Source organism: Octopus sinensis, linkage group LG9, assembly GCF_006345805.1.
Source record: "Octopus sinensis linkage group LG9, ASM634580v1, whole genome shotgun sequence".
NCBI classification, from domain to species: Eukaryota; Metazoa; Mollusca; class Cephalopoda; order Octopoda; family Octopodidae; genus Octopus; species Octopus sinensis.
Window position 1 is genome coordinate 51,063,120 of NC_043005.1, and position 23,018 is coordinate 51,086,137.

Genomic DNA, 23,018 nt, shown 5'->3' on the forward strand with positions numbered 1-23,018 from the left:
AAATAAGTTAAAGAATTCCAAACCTACAGTTTGGGACAAAAATTTTTAGAATCATAAATATCTCCATTTTTTGTGTGAACATTTTGCCGTCACCTCTTCCTTGAGTATCAGATTATGTAAAATGCCTTTATTGTAACAACACAATTAAATGCACGCTAAAAGTATGACACCACAATTAAATGCACGCTAAAAGTATGGACGTAAACACCAGCTAACCTTTATCTTCTTCTTGACATACCTTTTATTGCAATTGCATTATTAAACACGCGGAGAATAAGAAGAAAAAAAAGAAAAAGAAAAGAAAAAATGCTATTTATAGTTTCGCTCTGCTCGTACATGACTCTATTCACAAGTACTGTTTATAGTCGGCCCCTCCTTTGATTTTTTCTCAAAGTCAAGGTCACTGTTTCACAAGTTCCATCAACACTGTTGCGGTCAATTTGAACTCTATTTGACCGACCGTTCTTCATCTCACTTTATGAGCTATTTACTACTGCTGCTATCAGAATTTACTGCAGTTACTACTATCGCTACAATTAGAAACATTCAAGTTGACGATGACACCGAAATATCTTCCTCCGTGTCTGAATTATACCGGTGGCACCAACGAAAAATCCCTTTCTTTCTCTGAGCTGGGAGAAAAGAGAATTTACTATAAAAACAAACCCCCAGCCCTCCCTCCAACGTATAATTTACTTTAAAAGAAATACTTTAAAAGGGAAAAACGTGAGAAAAAAAGAAAAATTAATAATCTAATTTAACAATAGGCAAAAAACATGTGCCTTCTCGCACATAAACACAGTATTCACACATATACAAACATGCGCAGATGCAATTATTGAAGTACTAAATGGCACGTCAAATGATATTTAATCGTGTGGAACATGTTACATGCATATCAATATTCTAAAGTTTGGACATACTATCCCTCATCCTAAAGCTGCTTCAGACAATTAGGAGGGTTCCCGACTCGTTGCACACCGTCTGCTTTCATCTTGGATTGTGATTCGTCTCAGCCCAAACTCTCTCAGTTTTTGTCTGCTGTTGCCTACTCCTACAAGGATTGCAACTTGTTTTTTGTTCCTGATTTAACCCCGATTTGTCCTAGAGCCCATAGAAGATTGTTTTTAGTCAACCATCCATCATGTCAGCTACCTACGCATCGAAACTGAGATCTGCAAGTAGGGCTTCTCATCAATATGATGGTCCTACCAATAGTCAGCTCAACGAACAGTTGCTGTTGCTCAAACAAGAGGTTGAGCACCTAAAGTCTGTTGTTGCTCTCTTACTGAATAAACAGTCTCCTGTTGACGCAGAGTCACCCTTGATTTCTTCCCTGGAGACGTCCAAACCGAAGGGAACAAAATCGAGGCGGCCAAAGAAGGCGAAGGAACCGGCGGTCGTTTCTGCACATGATCGTTCCCGTGCGGATTCTTCTTCCTCATCTGCCTTTTCGGTCCCGGAGGTTCCCCACCTAATTTGAGGAGCGTAGACTCAAACCCACCTGAAGACCGTTTTTCTCCCCCAAAGAAGAAACGTCGTCAAAACTCCAGTGGGGCGGATTTAGCTATGAACCTGACCACGATAAACGGTCTCCTGTTGACGCAGAGTCACCCTTGATTTCTTCCCTGGAGACGTCCAAACCGAAGGGAACAAAATCGAAGCGGCCAAAGAGGCGAAGGAACCGGCGGTCGTTCCTGCACATGATCGTTCCTGTGCGGATTCTTCCTCATCTGCCTTTTCGGTCCGGAGGTTCCCCAACCTAGTTCGAGGAGCGTAGACCTCAAACCCACCTGAAGACCGTTGTTCTCCCCAAAAGAAGAAACGTAGTCAAAAACTCCAGAGGGGCAGATTTGGCTATGAAACCTGATCACGATAAAATCTGTTTGGATTATCCTTCACTTGTCCTTCCCATTAATGCCATTGCTCAACCAATTCTGAACGATCTCGATGTGGGTTCATCTGGGGAGTGGTGCTCCCCCAAACCGAAGAAGAGGCAGTGCATTTCCAGTTCCAAACCAGGCGGGAAATTATGACCACTAAATCCATTCCGATCGACCCCACAGCCGCCGACATAAGTCCGATGGCTATGAAACCACCTTTCGAAATCCTCCAATGAAGAATCGAATACCGCAGCTCATAGTAGAGAACTTTTTGCCCACTCAAGATCGGCAATAATATATGGCAAAGCTGAATCCACCTGTGATACAGGCATAAACCGCCTAAAAGATGACATTAATTTTGTTTCCATTTTGGTTGGGAAATTGTTCTCTGTGAACGAAAATGTCAGTGTTCTTAAGGTCGCTCGGCTAGAAGATTCCAAGCGAACCCAACCGCAGATACTAGACCACGCCCAATAAGGGTAATCTTTTCTTCTGATCGGGAGGCTTCAGTCTTTCTGAACAGAGCTCAGACGCATGCCTGGGAGGACCCCAATATGGGTTTTCGCGAGGAATACTCACTAAGAGAGAGAATTCGCCGGAGGAACCTGATATCCGAGCTAAAGATGAGGAAACAAATGGGAGAGAAGGGTTTACGAATCCAAGATGGACAGATAATCAAGTCCTACCTCTGGTCCCATGCTGTAGTGCTGACAGGGAAAGTGATGTGAGGGCAAATCGAAGTGAAGTTGATACCCCCCGTCAACGATGCTATCTCTGATGCCCTTTATTCTGCTTGTTCCCCAACAACTCCCGCCCCTCAGACTTCACAGCTCAGCATCGTCTACACCAACTCGTGCTCCTTATTCCCAAAGTTCAGTGAACTATTTACACTGGCCCTACGCGACTCCCCTGATGTGATAGCTATCACCGAGACTTGGCTGACTCCAGCAGTAAAGGACTCAGAGATCCACCTGTAGGGCTACGTCCTTTTCAGATGTGACAGAGGAAAAAGGCGAGGTGGAGGTGTTGCTGTGTATGTTAAGTCTGAGCACAAACCGTCCTGCGGTATTCTACCCACAAATGCTCAACCTACAACCAATTCGATGCGTCTATTGCAAGCTGAGCCTATCTGAGTTTTGCCTGCCCGTGTTGGCTGTCTACAGGCCGCCTCTAGCCGACCCCCAGGACGATGCTCATCTACTCGAAGCGATAAGATTCGTTTCAGCTTCGCATGACTGCTTGGTACTAGGCGACTTCAACGCTCCCACGATCGATTGGCCCGCATCAATTTGTACAACATCTTCCCGGTTCGGCCAGGCCCTTCTTGACGTGGCTGAAGATTGTTTTCCTCTCGCAACATGTTGAATATCCGACAAGGCATCGTCTGGGCAGCAGCCATCTATGCTAGATCTGGTATTCTCCCGCTATCCAAGATCAGTGTAAGACGTATCTGTGTGCGCCCCTCTTGCCAAGAGTGATCATGCGGTCCTGAAGTTCGTCATGCACACAACTTTTTCCACGCCCACGATTACTCGCTGCCACGTAGAGTCTTCTCTGCAATTAATCTTGAAATTCTAACCGAGGCTCCCGCTTCTGGACTGGCGGTTCCCTGATGACGTTGTCCTCAGTTGACGAACTATGGTCATCCCTCAAAGCATATGTAATCTGTTTGACTGACCAGGCAGTTCCGTTGGACTTCCCAAGAGGAAGAACACAAGCCCTGGGTGACGAAGAAGGTTAAACGAGAACGTCGACTCAGAGATATTGCTTGGGCTGAATTCAAAAATCTGGATTCGACTGCCAGCTTTGAGGTGTACAAAACTCAACGAGACCGAGCCGTGAAATTGAAAAGAAGACGCTTCAGTTATGATACAAAATCGCGGCAAATGCCAGTAGCAATCCAAAAACCTTCTTGCCCATGTCCAGCGAAATTCCCGCTTGAACAACCAGATTGCATTGGTAGGCTCAACAGGCGTATCGATTGAGGACCCTTATCAACAGAGTCAATTATTTGCCGAGGCTTTTTCAACTATTTTCAAACAAGATGATGGTCGTGAACCCCCTCCATTTGATAGATCGGTACCTCCAATGCTTCGATTGATCATCACGCGGGACCAAGTCAAACGTGTTATTCGAGGCCTCGATGTCAACAAGGGTCACGGCCCCGACGGCATACACCCACGGGTTATCAAAGCGTTGGCTCCGGTCATCTGCGAGCCCTTAACACGACTATTCAATATGTCATTGGCGACGGGTGTTATACCTGCAGACTGGAGAACAGCGATAATCTGCCCAATTTTCAAGAAAGGGAGCCGCGAAGACCCGCTAAACTACCGACCGGTTTCCCTTACATCAATAATCAGCAAGATGTTCGAAACCATCCTTAAGAAAAGTATGATGCTCCACCTCCTAAACACAGCCTCGATCACTGATTCCCAACACGGCTTCGTGCCGAAGAGATCATGCTGACCAACTTACTAGTAATGAAGAATTGGTGACGCGCATCCTCGATGATAGTGATGCTGTTGACATCGTTTTATTGGACTTTGCCAAAGCTTTTGACTCGGTAAACCACCGCCTACTACTTGTCAAGCTTCAAGCATATAGTTTCCATCCGGATATTGTACGATGGGTTGGTGCCTTCCTCTCAGATCGCTCCTTCCAAGTTCAAGTTAATGGTTCGCGGTCCGACGTCTCCAGTGCGAGCAGTGGCGTGCCTCAAGGTTCAGTGCTTGGGCCCTTGTTGTTCTTAGTCTTCATAAATGACTTGCCCGACGACCTCACGCAACACACCCTTCTATTTGCCGACGATATCAAACTGGTCGCTCCTCGCGGTAGTATAGAGGATCTTCGTCGATGCCTCCACCAAATTTGGAAGTGGTCTAACGATTGGGACCTGTGTCTGAACGTGTCAAAGTGCTGTCATCTGCCTGTCGGCTCTACTCCTGCAACTCAACTTGATTTCGAGCCGGGTCGTCTGCTGCTGGAGAGGACCGATCAGGTAAAGGACCTAGGTATCTTAGTGGATTCCTCCTTTTCGCCTTCGGCCCAGTGCGTCCATGCTGCCAACAAAGCGCGCGGAATTCTGTTTTTGATTCGACGGTCATTCGGAATGCTCACAGCAGCCATATTCCTGCCACTCTATGTCACGCTGGTGAGACCCATATTGGAGTATGGGATTCAAGCCTCTTCTCCTTATCTCCTCAAAGACATACAGCACCTCGAAAGAGTCCAGAGGCTGGCTACCCGCATGGTTCATGGTCTCAAAACTTTGTCCTACGAAGAAAGGCTGAGGACGCTCGACCTTTGTTCTCTTGAAAAACGCCGCCGCCGTGGTGATCTCATTCTCGCCCACAACATCATAAGCGAGATCTCATTCTCATTCTCGCCCACAACATCATGTTCTTCACTCCTGCTCCGGAGCGTCGGCTGCGGGGTCATTCCGAAAAGCTCTACCTGCGACGATTTCATCTCAATCGAAGGAGAGGAACTTTCTCCGTCCGGGTTGCGGATCCGTGGAACAAGCTGCCAGACGAGATGGTGAAGATGCCGACGACCGCTTTGTTCAAAGCCTCCCTGGACCTCAAGTGGCCTGAACTCTTTACATGAACACCACCCTGTACTTAACTCCATGTCCCCCTACATGGCCTTGCTATTTGCTTGTGAGCCAAATTAACTAACTAACTAACTAACATGAACCTGGGTCTGTATCCTCTACAGTACAGCACTCTGATGAAATTTTTCCTCACGTTGTCTTTTACACCAGCTTCGTCTCAACTATTTATGCGGTGGTCGAGCTCATTAAGGGCTACATTATGTTTCAATGTCTATGGGTACGCTGAATCCGAATGGAGGAAGTTGTCTTTCTTCGCCTCATTCTCGAAGAAGAGGATTGTGGCATGTCCCGATGTGAAGGATACGTTGAAGTCTAAGAAGCTCAGCGAGTCATTTGCGGTTGAGTGTTCAATATCGAATTGGATGTTATGGTGAAGGTTGTTAAAGACATTATGGATCTTGATCTCCTCATCCCTGGATTTGGCAAAGACGAAGGCATCATTGATGTATCTCCGGTATAGGGTGATGTGTCGTCTTGCGTAGAATGCTTGGCGCTCCGGTTTGTCCAGGGTAAAGGTGGCCAGGATGCCACTGAGTTTGGATCCCATTTGGAGGCTGTTGCGTTGTCAGTACGTGGTGTTTTTGTACCGGAAGTATGTGTTAGCAGTGCAGAAATCCAGGATGAATTTGAGACCTGCTTGTGGAAAGGCAGTGGCTAGCTTGTGGCTTCACTCTGGTCTCTCTTGGGTTGTTAGTATAGCCTCAACCGGTGGTATGCTGGTGCACATAGACCGTACGTCATAGGCTGAAGGGGTAGTTGTTGTCCGAGACGGTTCTGCGCGGGAGCTTACGAAGTAGCTCGATGAGTTGCCAGCTGCCCTCAAAGTGTGCTGGTATGTGTGCCAACAGTGACTTGAGGAGTCATTCTACAATTCATTCCATCTTCCGAAGAGGAGATTTGTGCCGGCAACGATCGGAAGTAATTTGAGTTGCCTCGGGTCGTTGGTTTCCTTGTGCGTTTATATTTGGCAATAGAACAGTGAAAAAAAAAACTTTCCGTGTTTTCTCAAACGAGGAATACCAAAGACCTCCTCACTCTTCAGTGTTCATATGAATATATTTATATTAATACCTCAGGTTCTCATCATCTTTAAGATGGTTTTTTATTTATCTTCTTTTCTTTTTTAAATATTTTTTTCTCTTTACGTTTTTCGTTTTTCATTCTTCATTCTTCATTTTTCAGTTTCCCAAGTTTTCATTGTGTCAGTTCTCTACAGTTTTCTCTTCATTGCTCTATTCTACCATCTTTCACCCTTAGCCCTTGGTTTTCCCATCGATAAACCGCTACCCCCTCCCCAAGTATCACCTCCTCCTTCTACCTGTTCATTCTTTCCTCCTAGCTCAACTTTACTTCTCTTATCATCGTACCCACTATCACTATCCTACTATAGCATCACCCTGTCACATCTCTCAGTACTAGATCACGACCCTGTTGCCTGAGATACACCAATATCTTTTAACTTCTATGACACTTTTCATGCTCTTGCAAGAATGGTGTAGTGTGAAGATAAACAGCAACCACAACTCATAGGATTATTTTGAAGGTCACAAGTTTTGTCCGATACTTGCAATACAGTGGACTCAAGTGACAATATTAAATCACGAAAGCATTAAATCCATCTCTGCAACAAAGAATGTTAACAAATAGGTGAACGGTAAGAAACTGAGCTCAAATCACTGAATTAATGCTGCTAGCCATTACACAATAACAGTACTTTTTATTGTTAATATAAAAGCGGTGAGCTGGCAAAATCGTTAGAACCGCCGGCCAAAATATTTAGCAGCATTTCCACCGGCTTAACGTTCTGAGCTCGAATTCTGCCGTGGTCGACTTTGCCTCTCATTCTATCGGAGTCGATAAAAACATGTAGCAGTTGAATAGTTGGATGGATGTAACTGACTAAACCACCATCGAAATTTCAGGCCTTCAGCTTATAGTAGAATAGCTTGCACAATATGCCTTATGTTGTTTAATTTAGGTTCCTTACCTTCTGAGTTCAAGTTTCGATGTGATTATCTGCGTCATTCATCCCACAGAGCTTGACAAAATAATATGCAGTCAAGTATTTGGGTCGTTTATATCTGCTATATACTCGACCCCAAATTTTTCTTTTTTTTTTTTTTATTAGGCAAATATTAGAAGTCAGGAATTATGAAGGTGAACTTGCCAGACAAGCAATTTAATTTAGGACAGTGTGTTGAAACTAATTCCACGATTGCAGCGTGGAAGGCACGTGTTAGCCATTCAGAAACATAGTGGTGACTTCAGTTAAACATTTATTGTTTGTATTGTGGTATCAAAAGTTCTATCACTCGAAACCGCAACCCTGTCACTGACAATGTTATGCTGCACCTAATCATATCTAGAATCTTGCAACCCTATATATATATATATATATATATATATATATATACCTAGAATCTCGCAACCATATATATATATATATATATATATATATATATATAGTGATCGACCACACAATATACATCGCTGGTCACAATGCCTTTTTGCATCGTTTTAGCTTTCGAATAATGCTCTACTTTGCTGGCTAGGCAAGCAGGCCAATGTTCCTCCCGATCAGATCAGAAGGCTACTTTGTTATAGGGTTACCCATTTACAGCTAGGTGGACAGGAGCAAAGTCAACGCGCCGCCCGCTCCGGGAATCGAACCCACGATCTAGCCACAAAAGCCCACAAATTTGATGCAGTGTTGATTAATGAGTAGTTCGCTGTTTTGAGTGACGAACATTTTGGTACCATATTGCAAACAATAAATGTTTATGTGAAGCTAACAGTCTGGGTTTCTTTATGGTTACACTTGCATTCCACGCTACAGTGGTTTCAGAAGTCAATATTACAATTGAATATTTTCTCGACACTAAGTTTATTGATTTCCATACGAAGTCAAAAACTTCTCTCACATTCTTGGGGGTTTGAAAATTCCTCAAAAATGTAATTCATTTCTTTTTTTATTATCATTTTAACATTTTATTTTATTTTGCTTTTCACTTTCTTTCAGATAGGAACGTGCGTAAGAATGTATGTATGAATGTATGTATAGTATGTACAGTATATATATATATATATATATATATATATATATATATATATATATGAATGCATGTATGTAAGAATGCATATATGTATATATGCATATATATATATATATATATATATATATATATATATATATTTATCTATTTATTTATAAATAATGTTCTCTTTTATATATATATTTATATATAATATATAATATATATGTATCGTTAGATAGATAGATATATTCTCATACGTACGTATACATCTACATAATATGTGTATGCTGATGTGTATGTTGTGTGTTGTGTGTGCGTGTGTGTATGTGTGTGTATGTGTGTGTGTGTATGTGTTTTTGCGTGTGTGTGTGTGTGTGTGTGTGTGTGTGTTTGTGTATGTGTGTCTATGTGCGCTCGTTGACCTTTTCATTCTGACAGTTGGTTCCATTGTGCATTCGTTTCGCTTCCTTAAATATTGGGGTTCAAGCTAAATATTCAAATTATTGTATGAAACTATTGCAACTTGTGCATTTTCCTGATATACATACAAACAAGCACACCTTCATACGTACATACATACATACATACATACATACATACATACATACATACATACACATATATAAATATATACATATATTAATGTGTATGTGTACGTGTGTATATATATATATATATATATATATTATATATATATATGCATGTGTATATTTATGTATATATATACATACATGTATACATATATTTATATATACATATGTGTATGTATGTATATAAGAGTAAATATACTTACACATGCACACACACATACAAACGTGTCTATATATATATATATATATATATATGTATGTGTCTATGCCCGTGCTTGTGTGTATGTGTCTGTGTTTGTGCTTATACTAATGTTTATGCAAGCTTATATGTACAGAGAGGGAGAGAAAGAGATAGGCGGAGAAAGAGAGAGAGAGAGGAATATTAATGGTTCTAGTGGACTTCAGTGTTTCCCTCGCTTTGTTTTTTTTTTATAAGACTCTACAATTGTTTCAAAGTAATATATGATGATGATGATAATAATAATAATAATAATAATAATAATAATAATAATAATAATAATAACAATAATAATAGTTTCAAATTTTGCACATGAGCAAGACTTTTGGGCAAGGGGATGAGTCGATTACATCGACCCCAGTTAATAATAATAATAATAATAATAATAATAATAATAATAATAATAATAATAATATAATAATAATAATATAATAATAATAATTTGTAGTAGTAGTAGATTATTTTGTTGTTGTTGTTCTTGTTTGTCTCGTGATATTATTAAGTGGAGTATGTGTATTACTTCGCCTTTTCTTTCTTTTTTTTTTTATTTTTTCAAGCCAAAGGGTTAACCGAAACCACCTCTCGAGAGAGAAAGAGAAGAAGATGAAAAGAAAAAAAAACAAGAAAGAAAGCAGGGAAGAACCGAAATGATTCTTCAAGTATTGAGCTGCTACAGAAAGAGAGTGAATTATAAGCATAATCGAATGTCTGGAGGCCACGTTTGAATATTCTGAGATATTGATTGAACGGGGATGATGTCTTTTTGCTTCGTTTTCTTTTCTTTTTTCTTTTTTTTTTTTTAACATGGTGGCTTTTGCATGGAACGATAATTCAAATGTGATCGTAAGTTAGTTTTTAGAAAGCCGTGATCTTAATTCCTTCTTTAGCAGTTTCATTAAGAACATGATAAAGTCATCATCATCATCATAGACACTTTTCAGTTGTTTGATGAATGAATCTATTTCTGAAGGATTAAATTCTTTTTCGATACCTTCACCATCTCCTTGCGCAGAAGTGTCCTTTTGTTTAGAAATATTCATTGTTATTTTTAGTGGTGGCTTTTCGCCTACTATTTTATAAGAAGCCAGAGGAGATGGCGACTTTGTGCTTTGCGGCTTGCTATCGTCTGTCTTTGTACTTTCTGCTGATTCATTGCTATCATCATTTCCTAATGTATTTCTCAAGCCAGCCGAGGAATTTGTAATAGTTATGTTGGTCATGAAGAGTGATTTCATCATATCAGGTGCATCTTTATCATACTCAGTGAATTTTTCGCCCAAATCATCGGGGTCATCTTTCTTTGACATTTTAGTTGTTATGTTCAAATGTATTCCATGCTTATGGTTATGCCTTTTGCTATGGGATTTCGTCTTTGGCGCTTTTTGTTTGATTGAAACGCGATGTTTATTCCCCTTTTTTGCATGAGTCACCTTAATGGTCACGGATTTCTTTTTCTGCGCTTTCGGCTTCGTTTTTTTACGAGCAAACCAAGTACCTCTTTTATCTTTTCCCATTTCTATATGTTTTTTAATATCTGCCATAATCAACTTTTCAGCTCCATTGTCATTATCGTCTTCATCCTGGTCGGAGACTGTGGGCAAGCTTATATCGCCATCAGAAGTACAGATTAGTTTGGTGCCAGATTTTATTTTAATTGTTTTACATTTATTATCACCATTATTATTGTCACCGTCACTATCCTCCCCTTCATCCTCATCCTCATCGTCGTCATCTTCATCGTCATTGTCTTCCTCGCCATTTTCATCATCACCATTTTCTTCATCATCACTGTCATCACCATTATCCTCTTCATCATTATCACCATTACCATTCTCTTCATCACTATCATCATCCTCATCACCGTTATCGTCATCTCCATTAAAGCTCTCCTCGCCCTCCCCCTCCTCCTCGTTCTCCTCGCTCTCTTCCGCCTCTTTCCCATTCATTCCTTTGCCATTTTTTATTTTCACGGAAAATTTTATTTTCTTGCCTTTTGATTTCGATTTTCCTGCTTTACCATTATGTCCATTTAGTTTCGCTTTTATTTTAATTTTGTGTACTCCGCCGCGAGATTTTTCACCATTTTTGCTATCTTTCACATCCGTGGACTTCGCAGACGCAGACTTCTGTCCTTGTCTACCATTATTGCGCAAACGAATAGTCACAGTTGTTGCATTTTTCCTTACCTTCAATTCCTTCAGTGCTCCCTCTTCCTCCTCTTCATCTTCCTCTTGTTCGCTCTCGTCATCGTCTTCTTCCTCTTCATCATCACCATTATCATCATCAATTTCACCACCATCATCATCACCGTTGCCATTCCCAATTTCATCATCGTCATCATCATCACTATCAGAACCACCAGTATCTTCATTTTTATTACCGTTATAGCCACCAGTATCCTTATTTTTATTACCGTTACAGCCATCTTCAAAATTACCATTAACACAATTATTATTACCATTACCATTGCCATTATTCCCATCATCATCGTCATCATCATCTTCCTCGGAATCGCTGTCACTGCTATTAGAACCGTTGTTATCTTCTCCTTCTTCATCAACGACACCCATACCTAGCTCTGGTTCTCCTAATTTCATTTGCATCAGGTCGTCTTCATCATCATCATCTTCTTCTTCTGTTTCTTCATCACTCTCCTCTTCTCCGCTCTCATTCGCACTTTCAGCCGCCTTCTTTCCTGTTTCTTCCTCTCTCTCCAACGATTCTTTACTTTCTTTACTTTCCTCTTCTCCACCATCCTCATCGTCCTCAGAATCGTCATCCTCATTTTCATCTTCTTTGGTAGCTTCGTCGCTTACGATTTTACTTCCTGCTTCACTCGACGCTTCAGCACCGCTTTGACTGGCCTTGCTATCCGCGTCCTCACTATCTTCTCCATCATCATCATTACCGAATCCTTGAGACAAATCACTATCATCAATAAGGAATTTTGATTGTCCTCGACTTTCACGCAAGTTACCAATATCTTTCACATTAATATCCATGAAGTTGTCGCTATGTCCCTTCGTTATACTACTATGCTCAGTATTAGTCCTAATTCTTTTAGGAATTGGAGTATCAAGCAATGTATCTCTATATGGATCTTCAACGCCTACCGGATCTGCTTTCGATAAAATACTGCCATATTTAATCTCATCAAGTAGTCCTTTCAAAACTTTATTTCCGTTATCAAACGACTGACTCATATGAAAAACGTTACCAGGTCCGATATTTTCAAAACTTTTGGTAATATCACTCTTGAACGGTAATGAGAATATTCTTTCTGTAAGTATTTTTCCATTCTCGGTTATGTTCTTAACGTTCTGTTTACTGTCTAGCCTGTCGTGGGTATCAATATCTGATACCAGGTTGCTATCAGGTCCTATATCTTTTATCATGAAAACCTTAAAGGAATTTTTGCCGTTGAGATAAGCGTTCTTTTTTTCTATAAGATAGTTGATCTTCTGGTCAAATCTCTCGCCTTCCTCGAAGAGTTTATTCATGGTCCTCATACCAAGTTTGTAATCGTTTGTCCAGTGTGAAGAGCCGACGTTTGGCGTGAACATCTGTCCGCGATGTGGTTCATAGCTGACCTCGTTTCTGATTGTCGCCTTGGTTTCTAAGTCATTAAACATGTGAGTTGCTGGAACTCGCGGATGACCCATACTGAACTTGTCGTTTTCAGATATCTCAGATGATGAACTTGAATCGGTTTCGTCGTCTAAATAAATAAATAAATAAAATTATTAATAATCATCACTGGTTTAATTTCATATCATTTATAGCAGAAAAGAAAAGCATTGTGATGGGAGAATAGTTAGATAGACGTAGAAAATTCTTTTGGGGTACTTAGAAAATTCAACCTCTGCGGTATTTGAACTCAGAACGTAGAGACAGATAAAATACCGCTAAGCATTTTCCCCGGTCTTCTAACGATTATTGATTTCAAAATTTTGGCACAAGGCTAGCAATTTCGGGGCAGAGGATAAGTATATTACAATGACCCCAATACCCAACTGGTACTTATTTTATCGACCCCACAATGATAAAAGGCAAAGTCGACCTCGGCAGAATTTGAACTCAGAACGTGAAGACGGACGAAAGGCTGCTAAGCACTTTGACCGACGTGCTAACGATTCTGCCAGCTTACCGGCTTAGTTATTTTATGTGTAACAGATACCTCACTTAAGGTTATCAATTCAAAGCTTAAACTTAGTTTACATTATTTGCGCTATTATTTTCACGTCTTTGTTCTTGTGTGGCAGTCTTATTAACTCATATCTCACCCTATGAAATGCCAAGGCCTGCTTCTTGAGTGTTTTTACTTGAGTTCACGCTGTTGCAAATATTCCCGATTTTCTATCTAAAGAAAGCTTCCCAACTATCTTCCACAAACCCCGGATGCCATGTAAAGAGTCATAGTGTTATATTCCTTATTATGTTAGATTATTATAACGCCCACTTCGGTATACAGTGTACTTAGTAAAACCAGTAAAGACACGACTATCTCTGACCGCCTGCTACGTACATATTCCTTATTAAGCACTCAAGCTTTTACACAGAGGGGACAGCACAAGGAGAGACAGAACACCACAGTGGGAACAAAAACATGAAAGGAAAGAAAATGGGGAAAATGTTATTTAATAAATGAAAATGAATGACTACATGAGCTCCACTCTCATGCAGTACCATTTGAACGTTCTTACAGACAGTTTATAATCTTTATTTCCTTTTCCTTTTTTCCATAAGCATCGTTTTTTTAAAAAGAAATTTTACTTACTCTTGTTTTTTAAGAGTTCATATATGGTTCTAATTCTCTATATTCCATCACTGGCGGCAGTTCGTCAAACTCCACCTCAACTCCCGGTAGATCAATATCCCTTCCAAACATTTCCTTTAACCTGTTATACCTCTCTTTATCTATAAAAATTGCTTTCACATTTTCCGTGTAAATCTCCGTAGGCAACTTAACCATTATTATGGATTTAAACTTCGATTTTATCAAGATTTTCCAGTCTTTCCAGTTCTTTGTTAACCTGGTCTATTCTTGCAAACGGTACTTTCCGTTTTGGCCTAAAGACCGGTATTTAAGACTTTGTTTTACAGCGATCTTAGATTTTGTTTTTGTACAACAACCCAGTTCTTCCCCCACCAAAAAAAAAACAAAACAAAAAAAAAACATCTGGGAATAATCTTTTTTATATTTTGTTTCAGTTCTTCGGCTTCATTTGAACCTTTGACTGACTCAACTATATTTCTGCAGAGAACACATACGTGCGTATCCCACAATTCGAACAGTTCCAGCTACTCTGCACCAAATAAAATAAGTGAATCTTTTAATACAATATATCTTTGCCTTTTTAATTTGAGCACGAAATGTTACATTACATACGAGTTCACTGAAAAATATAATCTTTTTCCCGGAACACAATGTGCTACCTTTTTAGATTCAATAAACTTCGGCTTACCGATATATTTCCAAGTTTTTTTTTGGGGGGGGGGGGGATCTTTTCGGTTTGACCGGTAGTTTTTCCTAGCGGTGTCATATGAAATTGTCACCCATAATTATGACCCTAGTATCGATCTATTGTATTTCAATCTATTTTAGGGTTAGGGTTAGGGGTGGAGGGAAGGGTATCTTTTTTTTCTTCACAAATGTAAATAAACCCAATCTGTTTCTTAAACGAGGGACATATTCATACGGCACAGAATGTTGTTTACCTCAATGGACGTCAGTGATTGGTTGAAATTGCAGAAATTGAAGAAAAAAACAACAAATATCTTACAAACTATAGAATTTTCTCAATAAAGCCAAGAGAAAAAGATGTTTTATAAACACATTCTACCAGTATATGAAGTTTAAAATTTTTTAGTTACCTAGAAATTATGTTAAAAACTGCCGTTCAAACCGAAAAGATCATTTTTTCATTTATAATGGTGATGTCACTACCAGTGTCCAATTTTGTTTTAACACTTGTATTTCTGATTTTCACCTTCATGAATTTCATCATCATTATGCTACCAAATATTTTCCATTACATACTATTTATTCCTTTTCCTTTGTTCTGACGTTTTATCATATTCGTTCTACAATGTGTCTTTATATGCCCTATATTTACACAACGAAAGCACTCCGCTTTCTTAAATGAACAATTTTTCCTCAGGTGTATACCTCCACATGCAAACCATGGGTTTATTTCCTGATTTTTGTCGTGTTTTTTTAGAAAACACTTTATCTCTGCTCTATTTCTCACTTGGAAACAATCTTTACGGTCAATTCCCTCAGTGTCGTGTCTTAATCTTACTATCCTTTCACATTTTTCTGACACTTGCTGTAGGGTTACATCCTGCTTTTGTTACCGCTTTGCGAGAATTCTAGTTCTAACTTCTGCGTCCTTTTCGGCAGTAAGTCCTTGTGTAAAAATCAAGCATTTGGACATATCTGGTGCTAATTCGTCCAGCTTAAACTTTTCACATTCCCTTTTTACTCTACCAGCAAATATGATGCAGTCCTCGTCGTTGTTTTCCTCGGTGTTCAAACACTCCCAATGTGTGTTGAACAATGAGCTTTTTTCACTGAATATTTTACACTATATATCTATTGTATCAAGTTTAGGTCCTAAGGTTTTCTTGGGAATACATAATTACCGCATTGTTCATATTCTGCTACGTATTTCTTTACTACCCACAAAGGGGCTAAACACAGAAGGGACAAACAAGGACAGACAAACGGATTAAGTCGATTATATCGACCCCAGTGCGTAACTGGTACTTAATTTATCGACCCCGAAAGGATGAAAGGCAAAGTCGACCTCGGGGGAATTTGAACTCAGAACATAAAGACAGACGAAATACCTATTTCTTTACTACCCACAAGGGGCTAAACACAGAAGGACAAACAAGGACAGACACACGTATTAAGTCGATTATATCGACCCCAGTGCGTAACTGGTACTTAATTTATCGACCCCGAAAGGATGAAAGGCAAAGTCGACCTCGGCGGAATTTGAACTCAGAACGTAACGGCAGACGAAATACCTATTTCTTTACTACCCACAAGGGGCTAAACACAGAAGGGACAAACAAGGACAGACAAACGGATTAAGTCGATTATATCGACCCCAGTGCGTAACTGGTACTTAATTTATCGACCCCGAAAGGATGAAAGGCAAAGTCGACCTCGGGGGAATTTGAACTCAGAACATAAAGACAGACGAAATACCTATTTCTTTACTACCCACAAGGGGCTAAACACAGAAGGGACAAACAAGGACAGACACACGTATTAAGTCGATTATATCGACCCCGGTGTGTAACTGGTACTTAATTTATCGACCCCGAAAGGCTGAAAGGCAAAGTCGACCTCGGGGGAATTTGAACTCAGAACGTAACGGCAGACGAAATACGGCTACGCATTTCGCCCGGCGTGCCAACGTTTCTGCCAGCTCGCCGCCGCAAGTCTTCTCAAGATTAAGCGCGTTTTCATCTCGCTGTCCCAGTATTTACATTCATTCTCGAAGATTTGCTCATATCTTTTGTAGTATGCTTCGAAGCTAACTCCTTTTTCAGGTTCGTATTTGAACTCTGTTATGGCGAGAACACTTTTTCTGACTTTCCTGAAGACTTCATTAATTACAACACTTGTTGCTGTAATAGTAATTGTTGTTTTTCTTTCAAATTTTGGTGGCTTTGTTGCTTCAGCTGTTGTTCTTACAATTGTAGCTGCTGCTGTTGTTCTTTCAGCTGCTGTTAATGTTGTTTTTGCAATTCGAGCTGACCGGGCAAAAATTTCTCCATAATTTTACGTGTTTATTAATTCCTCGTCTCCACTGTTGTAATCCTTAAAATGTTGGACTGTTGTAATGCCCACTTCGGTATACAGTATACTTAGTAGAACCAGTAAAGCCACGACTATCTCTGACCGCCTACCACGTACTCTTTCTTTATTTTGGTACTATGGCCATTACACAGTGGGGACAGCAGAAGGACAGACAAAACACCACAGTGGGGACAAAAAACATACAATGAATGAAAATGATGTTATGTAATAATGGAAATGAAATGGCTGCATGAGTCCCACTCCCATGTAGTACCATTTGAACGTTCAATTACACAGCTTAGAATCGTTCATTTTTACTTTTGTTTTTTTTTTTCTTTATGATCTTTTTTCTTCCTTTTTTGAAATTTAAACAATTTTACTTATTTTATTTTCCTTTTTAACATTTCATTAAGGGTTCAAGATCTTTTAATTCTATCACTGGTGACAATTCATCAAATTCCACCATTACTCCTGGCGGATCAATTCCCCTTCCACACATATTTTTCAGCCTGCTGTATCTCTCCTTATCGACCACAATGGCCTTCACGTTCTCTGAGTATATTTCTATGAGCAGCTTCACCCTTATAATAGCCTTAAATTTCATTATTTTCCACTCAGTTTCTTTATTTTTAGCATATATCACAAAATTCCATCGGTATTTTTTCGCCTTTCTTGTTTGTTTACCCTTTTCTTGCTCTACTCCTAGTACTTTTTCCTCTTCTACTCTGAATAGTTTCGCCATTTCACCCTCATACAGTTGCTCGCCTAAATCCTTTTCCTCCACTGGTGTAACCAGTGTCTTTGCTGCTGTCTCCTCCTGAAACTCCTCCTCGAGCTCCTCTTCAAGCTCCTTTTCAATCTCCTTCTCAACCATCTTCTCAGCCTCCTCCCTTCTAACTTCCTTCACAACCTCTTTCTCTACCCCCTTAATCACTTCTTTCTTTTTTCTTTTTTTTTTCTTTTCCTATCTCTCTGGCGGAGAACTTACTTTTTCACTCCTCTTTCTCTTTTTGACTACCGTGAATTCCTCCTCTGTTTTTGTCTCCTTTACCTCGACGTGTACCACTTGGTCCACATTCTCCTGATCCACAGTCTGCTCCATCTGTTGTTCCGCTTCTCTCTGGAGGCACCTCGTCTTCATATGGCCTTTTTCTCCACACAAGTAGCATATGGGAGGCAAACCCTCCACCACCACTCTCAACCTTACAGCCTCAGGCAGAACTATTTTTTCTGCAATTCTGTTGAGGTCTTCCAAACTCGCTTGTATGACCATCCCTATGCCATATCCCAATAATTCAACCTTTTGGCTCACGTTGCCTGGAGTATCTTGGCATTCTCCTCCATATTAAACATTATGGCTGCCATCAGCCATGCTTCCTTTATCTCTGGGGGTACTTTGCCAACTCTCACCCTGGCAACATGCTTTCCACAGTACGTCGGCAAAAGTATCCATTCTTCCCTCCTTATTGCTTCTGTGGAGAGCTTAATCGCTTCGCCCTCCGTCGCGAAACGCACCTCCACTGTGCCATACCTCCTTCTACGTGTGATGAACGTGGTCAGTTTCTTGATTTCCTTCAAGCATTCCTCAATATATCTTCAATAGGTGCTATTTCAATCTTCCTTGTTGATATCTTCAATGTTTTAAAAATCACTGTCCTCTTTGTTAACACTGCTTGTGAGTTCCTCAGGCGGCGTCAATCGCAACGTTTTTCCCTCCTTTTTCAATAGTTTCTCACATTCTTTCATCTTTTTCGGCTCCACTTTTGCTTCACGCACCTCCAAAGCTTCAACTTCTATTCCTTTATCAGTTGCTGCCGCATAGCTGTGGCCTCTTGCTGGCACTTTCTCCATCTTTCCCACAATGGGGCGAAAACAAACAATTCAACAATAATAGTAACAGCAATTTCAACAGTAACAATCAATAATCTTGGGTACACCCACGAGGGGAGACCTTCAACAAATATTTAACAAGGCGACTTGCGTCTGACAGCAATCAGAAAAAGCGATAAAATTAACTCCGACATGAATATCTCAAACCGCCTACTACGTACTTTCGTACTTCACGTACTTCTCTTTACTTATAGTGACTATATTTTCATCACATGGGAGGGGTGTGCCAGTATTACTAATTCCCTACAACACATAGAATTTCTGAGAAAGTTCATTTATCCCCTTCTGAGATAAACCTTGCAGTTAGTACACCTGCATTCTGCAGTCAATGAAGCCGTTCAAGAATTTGGACTTGGAGATCTCCATTTCCAGCGACTTCGAGGGCCACCTCCCAGTGGTGTCGGGCGTCAACGAAGAGCCCTCGACTACAACAAGACGACCCAAATTTTTTTTTTCTAAGGTCTGGGGTCTCCCGCCCCTAAGCCCTAGACCATCACCTAATCACGCTTACCCGTCGTGTTGCTTAACAACAACAACAACAACAGCAGCAGTCAATGAAATAAGTACTTGCTAAATACTGAGGTTAACTCAAACGCCTCAAACAACTATTCCAAAGATGTAGCCTTGTAACTATATTGATTTCAAATTTTGGCTCCAGGTCAGCAACTTCGGAGGAGGGGTAAGTCGATTACATCGAACCCAGTGATAAAATGGTACTTTATTTATCAACCACGAAAGGATGAAAGACAAAGACGATCTCGGCAAAATTTGAAATCAGAACGTAAAGACGGACAAAATGCCGCCAAGCATTTTGCCTGGCGTGCTAACGATTCGGCCGGCTCGATGACTTTAGGTTTGTAAATGCCTTTATTCTTTTACTTGTTTTCAGTCATTAAACTGGTGCCATGCTGGGGCACCGCCTAGACACACACACACACATACTTACGACGGATTTCCTTCAGTTTCCATCTATTAAATCCACACACAGTTTTGGTCGGCCCGATGCTCCCAACCACATGGTGTGGGGTTCAGTCTCACTGCGTGGCACCTTGGGCATGTGTCTTCTACTATAGCTTTGAGCCAACCAAAGCCCTGTGAGTGGAAACCCGTCGTATATATATATAATTTTATATATATATATATATATATACGACAGGTTTCCACTCACAGGGCTTTGGTCGGCTCAAAGCTATAGTAGAAGACACATGCCCAAGGTGCCACGCAGTGAGACTGAACCCCAAACCATATATATATATATATATATATATTATATATATATATATATATTATATATATATATATATATATATATATGTCGGGAGGGAACACGTACGAATACGAATCCAACTGCTTGCTAGAAAGAGATGCTAATGTCTAAAAACTAACATATCATAAAAATAACGCGTCGTACACGAGCAAATAAACGAAACAGATTCATGAAACGGTTCAATTACACGTCAATTGATTTCAATATTAAGAAGCAATCTCTTTTTCTATTATCAGTGTAATACAACCAGGTGAATGCACATAACCGGGAACAAAAATACATACCTGTGGAACAGAAGAAGCTCCGAACAACATACATACATACATACATTCATATATATATATATTTCGAAACACGCTGGAGTTGAACTAGGAACAGCTGATGAAGGGGATTTTTCCTTGTGTAGTTTGTCTTGTACTCCGTTTTTTTCGTTTAGGTCCGTTTCCACGTTTGTTTTTACGTCTTCGTTTCTCGTTGAGTTCTACGTCTATTTGTGGTGTCCTGTACTCACGTATATATATTTATATATGCATGTATATATACATGAAGATGTAGGTACGTACATATATGTATGTATGTATGCATATATTTTATTTATTACACTATATATATATATATATATATATATATACGAGTAAAACGCCCCCCCCCCCACCGTCCAAAGGGCGGTGCTAAGTTGTCAAACATTTAAACTAAATTTTCTCAAAACAACTTGTCCGACTGTCCCATAGGCCTCCCCTTTGAGAAACACTGATTTAACCTAAATTTGAGATACCAGCAAAAGAAGAAATAAAGATAGACTTTTTTTCTATTCCAAAGAAAAACGATTTTATTCACACAACGCGTAGTATCGAGCGCAACAGCTGATGTACTTGCGCGTACAAATGCACGTTCCCGTGGCTTTATCGATCGCATTCTCACCTGGAATCGATTTTTGAAATTTTTTCAAGACTTATAAACGTCCTGATACCGTCGGTATCTACATATCAATTTTGAGCGCAATCGGATGGAGGATGCCCGAGATCCTAGAAGACACACACACACAGACAGACAGAACGATTTTATATAATAGATATAGAAATAATTTTATAAGTAGAAGTAGTGAAATAGCAGAAAAGTTACCGGAATTTCTGTATCTACGCTTGAATTTATACGTTCGGAGTTCAATCCCCGATGGAGTTCGATAAAGCAAAGTTCAGTATCAATCACATAGAGAGAGATTACGAAATTAATCGATGTTACATATGACCTCAAGGTTGTGCCAGAGGCCATGTAGCGGAGGTGGTGGTGGTGGTTAGGGTGGATCTAAGAACCACCTAGGAGATACAACAGAGAAAATACGTTATCAGCTTACTAACAGCAGCATCTTGAAATCGCATCCCTGTATAAGTGGCATTTCGTGCATTAATCTCAGAAACACTATTTTCTTTATTTCTCTTTTTTTTTTATATAGCTGGTAGAACCAGTGGGAGAGACTCGCTCACACACATGGAGAGAGAGGGGGGAGAGGGAGAAAGAACCACACACACACGCACATGAGCAATTAAAGAGACAGATACAGAGACAGGGCATGTCTGAAAAAAAGCATCGTCATCATCATCATTAACATTTTCGAGCAGATGTGAAGTGGTAAGAATTAAATACACCTTTCACAAAGTGCACACTTTTCTCTCCTTTTAATCCGACCTTTTCTCGCTTCTCTCTTTCTTAGTCTTTCTTCCTATCTCTCCCTTCCACTCTCTCTCACTCCCTTTCTCTGTCCCTCTCAGCCACTCCTTTTTTTTATTCAGTTTTTCTGTCCTTTATCTCTTAAAACTTTTGAAAGTAGTGATTCCCACAGTATGGCCACAGTCTATTCTTTTATTTACTTCAGTCATTTCACTGCAGCTATGCTAGAGCGCCGCCTTTAGTCAAGCAAATCGACCCCAGGACTTATTCTTTGTAAGCCTAGTACTTATTCTATCGGTCTCTTTTGTCGAACCACTAAGTTACGGGGACGTACACACACCAGCATCAGTTGTCAAGGGATGTTGGGGGACAAAGACAGACATACAAACATATACACACACACATACATACATACACACACACACACACACACATATATATATGTATATATACGACGGGCTTCTTTCAGTTTCCGTCAACCAAATCCACTCAGAAGGCTTTGGTTGGTCAGAGGCTATAGTAAAAGACACTTGCCCAAGGTGCCACGCGGTGGGACTGAACCTGGAACCATGTGGTTTGTAAGCAAGCTACTTACCACACAGCCACTCCGGATAATTAAATAAAACTATAACGAATAAAGCAGTGATTTTTAAAAATCTTTTTACGCCTTGAAGGGCTTAGTCGAACAAATGTGTGCATTTATAGTAGTTCACAGATCCATTAATGAGGTAGAATGTTTGCTATGTATCATACCAAGCATCCTGCCTCATTAATAAATCTGTGACTTACCATAAATGCACGCATCATATCAACACTATCCTGCAACACGCAACACACAGTAGCGAAATGTGCATATTATAACACTGTAACGAATTATGTAATCTGATGAGGTTTCTTCTGCAATGTGAGGTGCATTCGATTCCATTATACTGTTCCCCACCCACTAGGGAGCAGTGCAGATGTAAACCAAAACGATCGTCGTATTAAACAAAGCTTACAGTATATTCTGTCTTCC

General features: G+C 40.2%; 1 protein-coding gene across 1 annotated transcript in view; it reads right to left on the bottom strand.

Moving 5' to 3' along the window:
• Nucleotides 1-10,210: 10,210 nt before the first annotated feature.
• LOC115215416 (dentin sialophosphoprotein-like) overlaps nt 10,211-23,018 on the bottom strand; it is a 42,961-nt gene continuing 30,153 nt past the window's right edge. The window contains exons 3-4 of the mRNA XM_036505671.1: nt 11,671-13,080; nt 10,211-10,953 (exon numbers count right to left, since the gene is read on the bottom strand). Of these exons, the coding sequence (XP_036361564.1) occupies nt 10,211-10,953; nt 11,671-13,080 (2,153 nt within the window). The remainder of the gene's footprint in view (nt 10,954-11,670; nt 13,081-23,018) is intronic.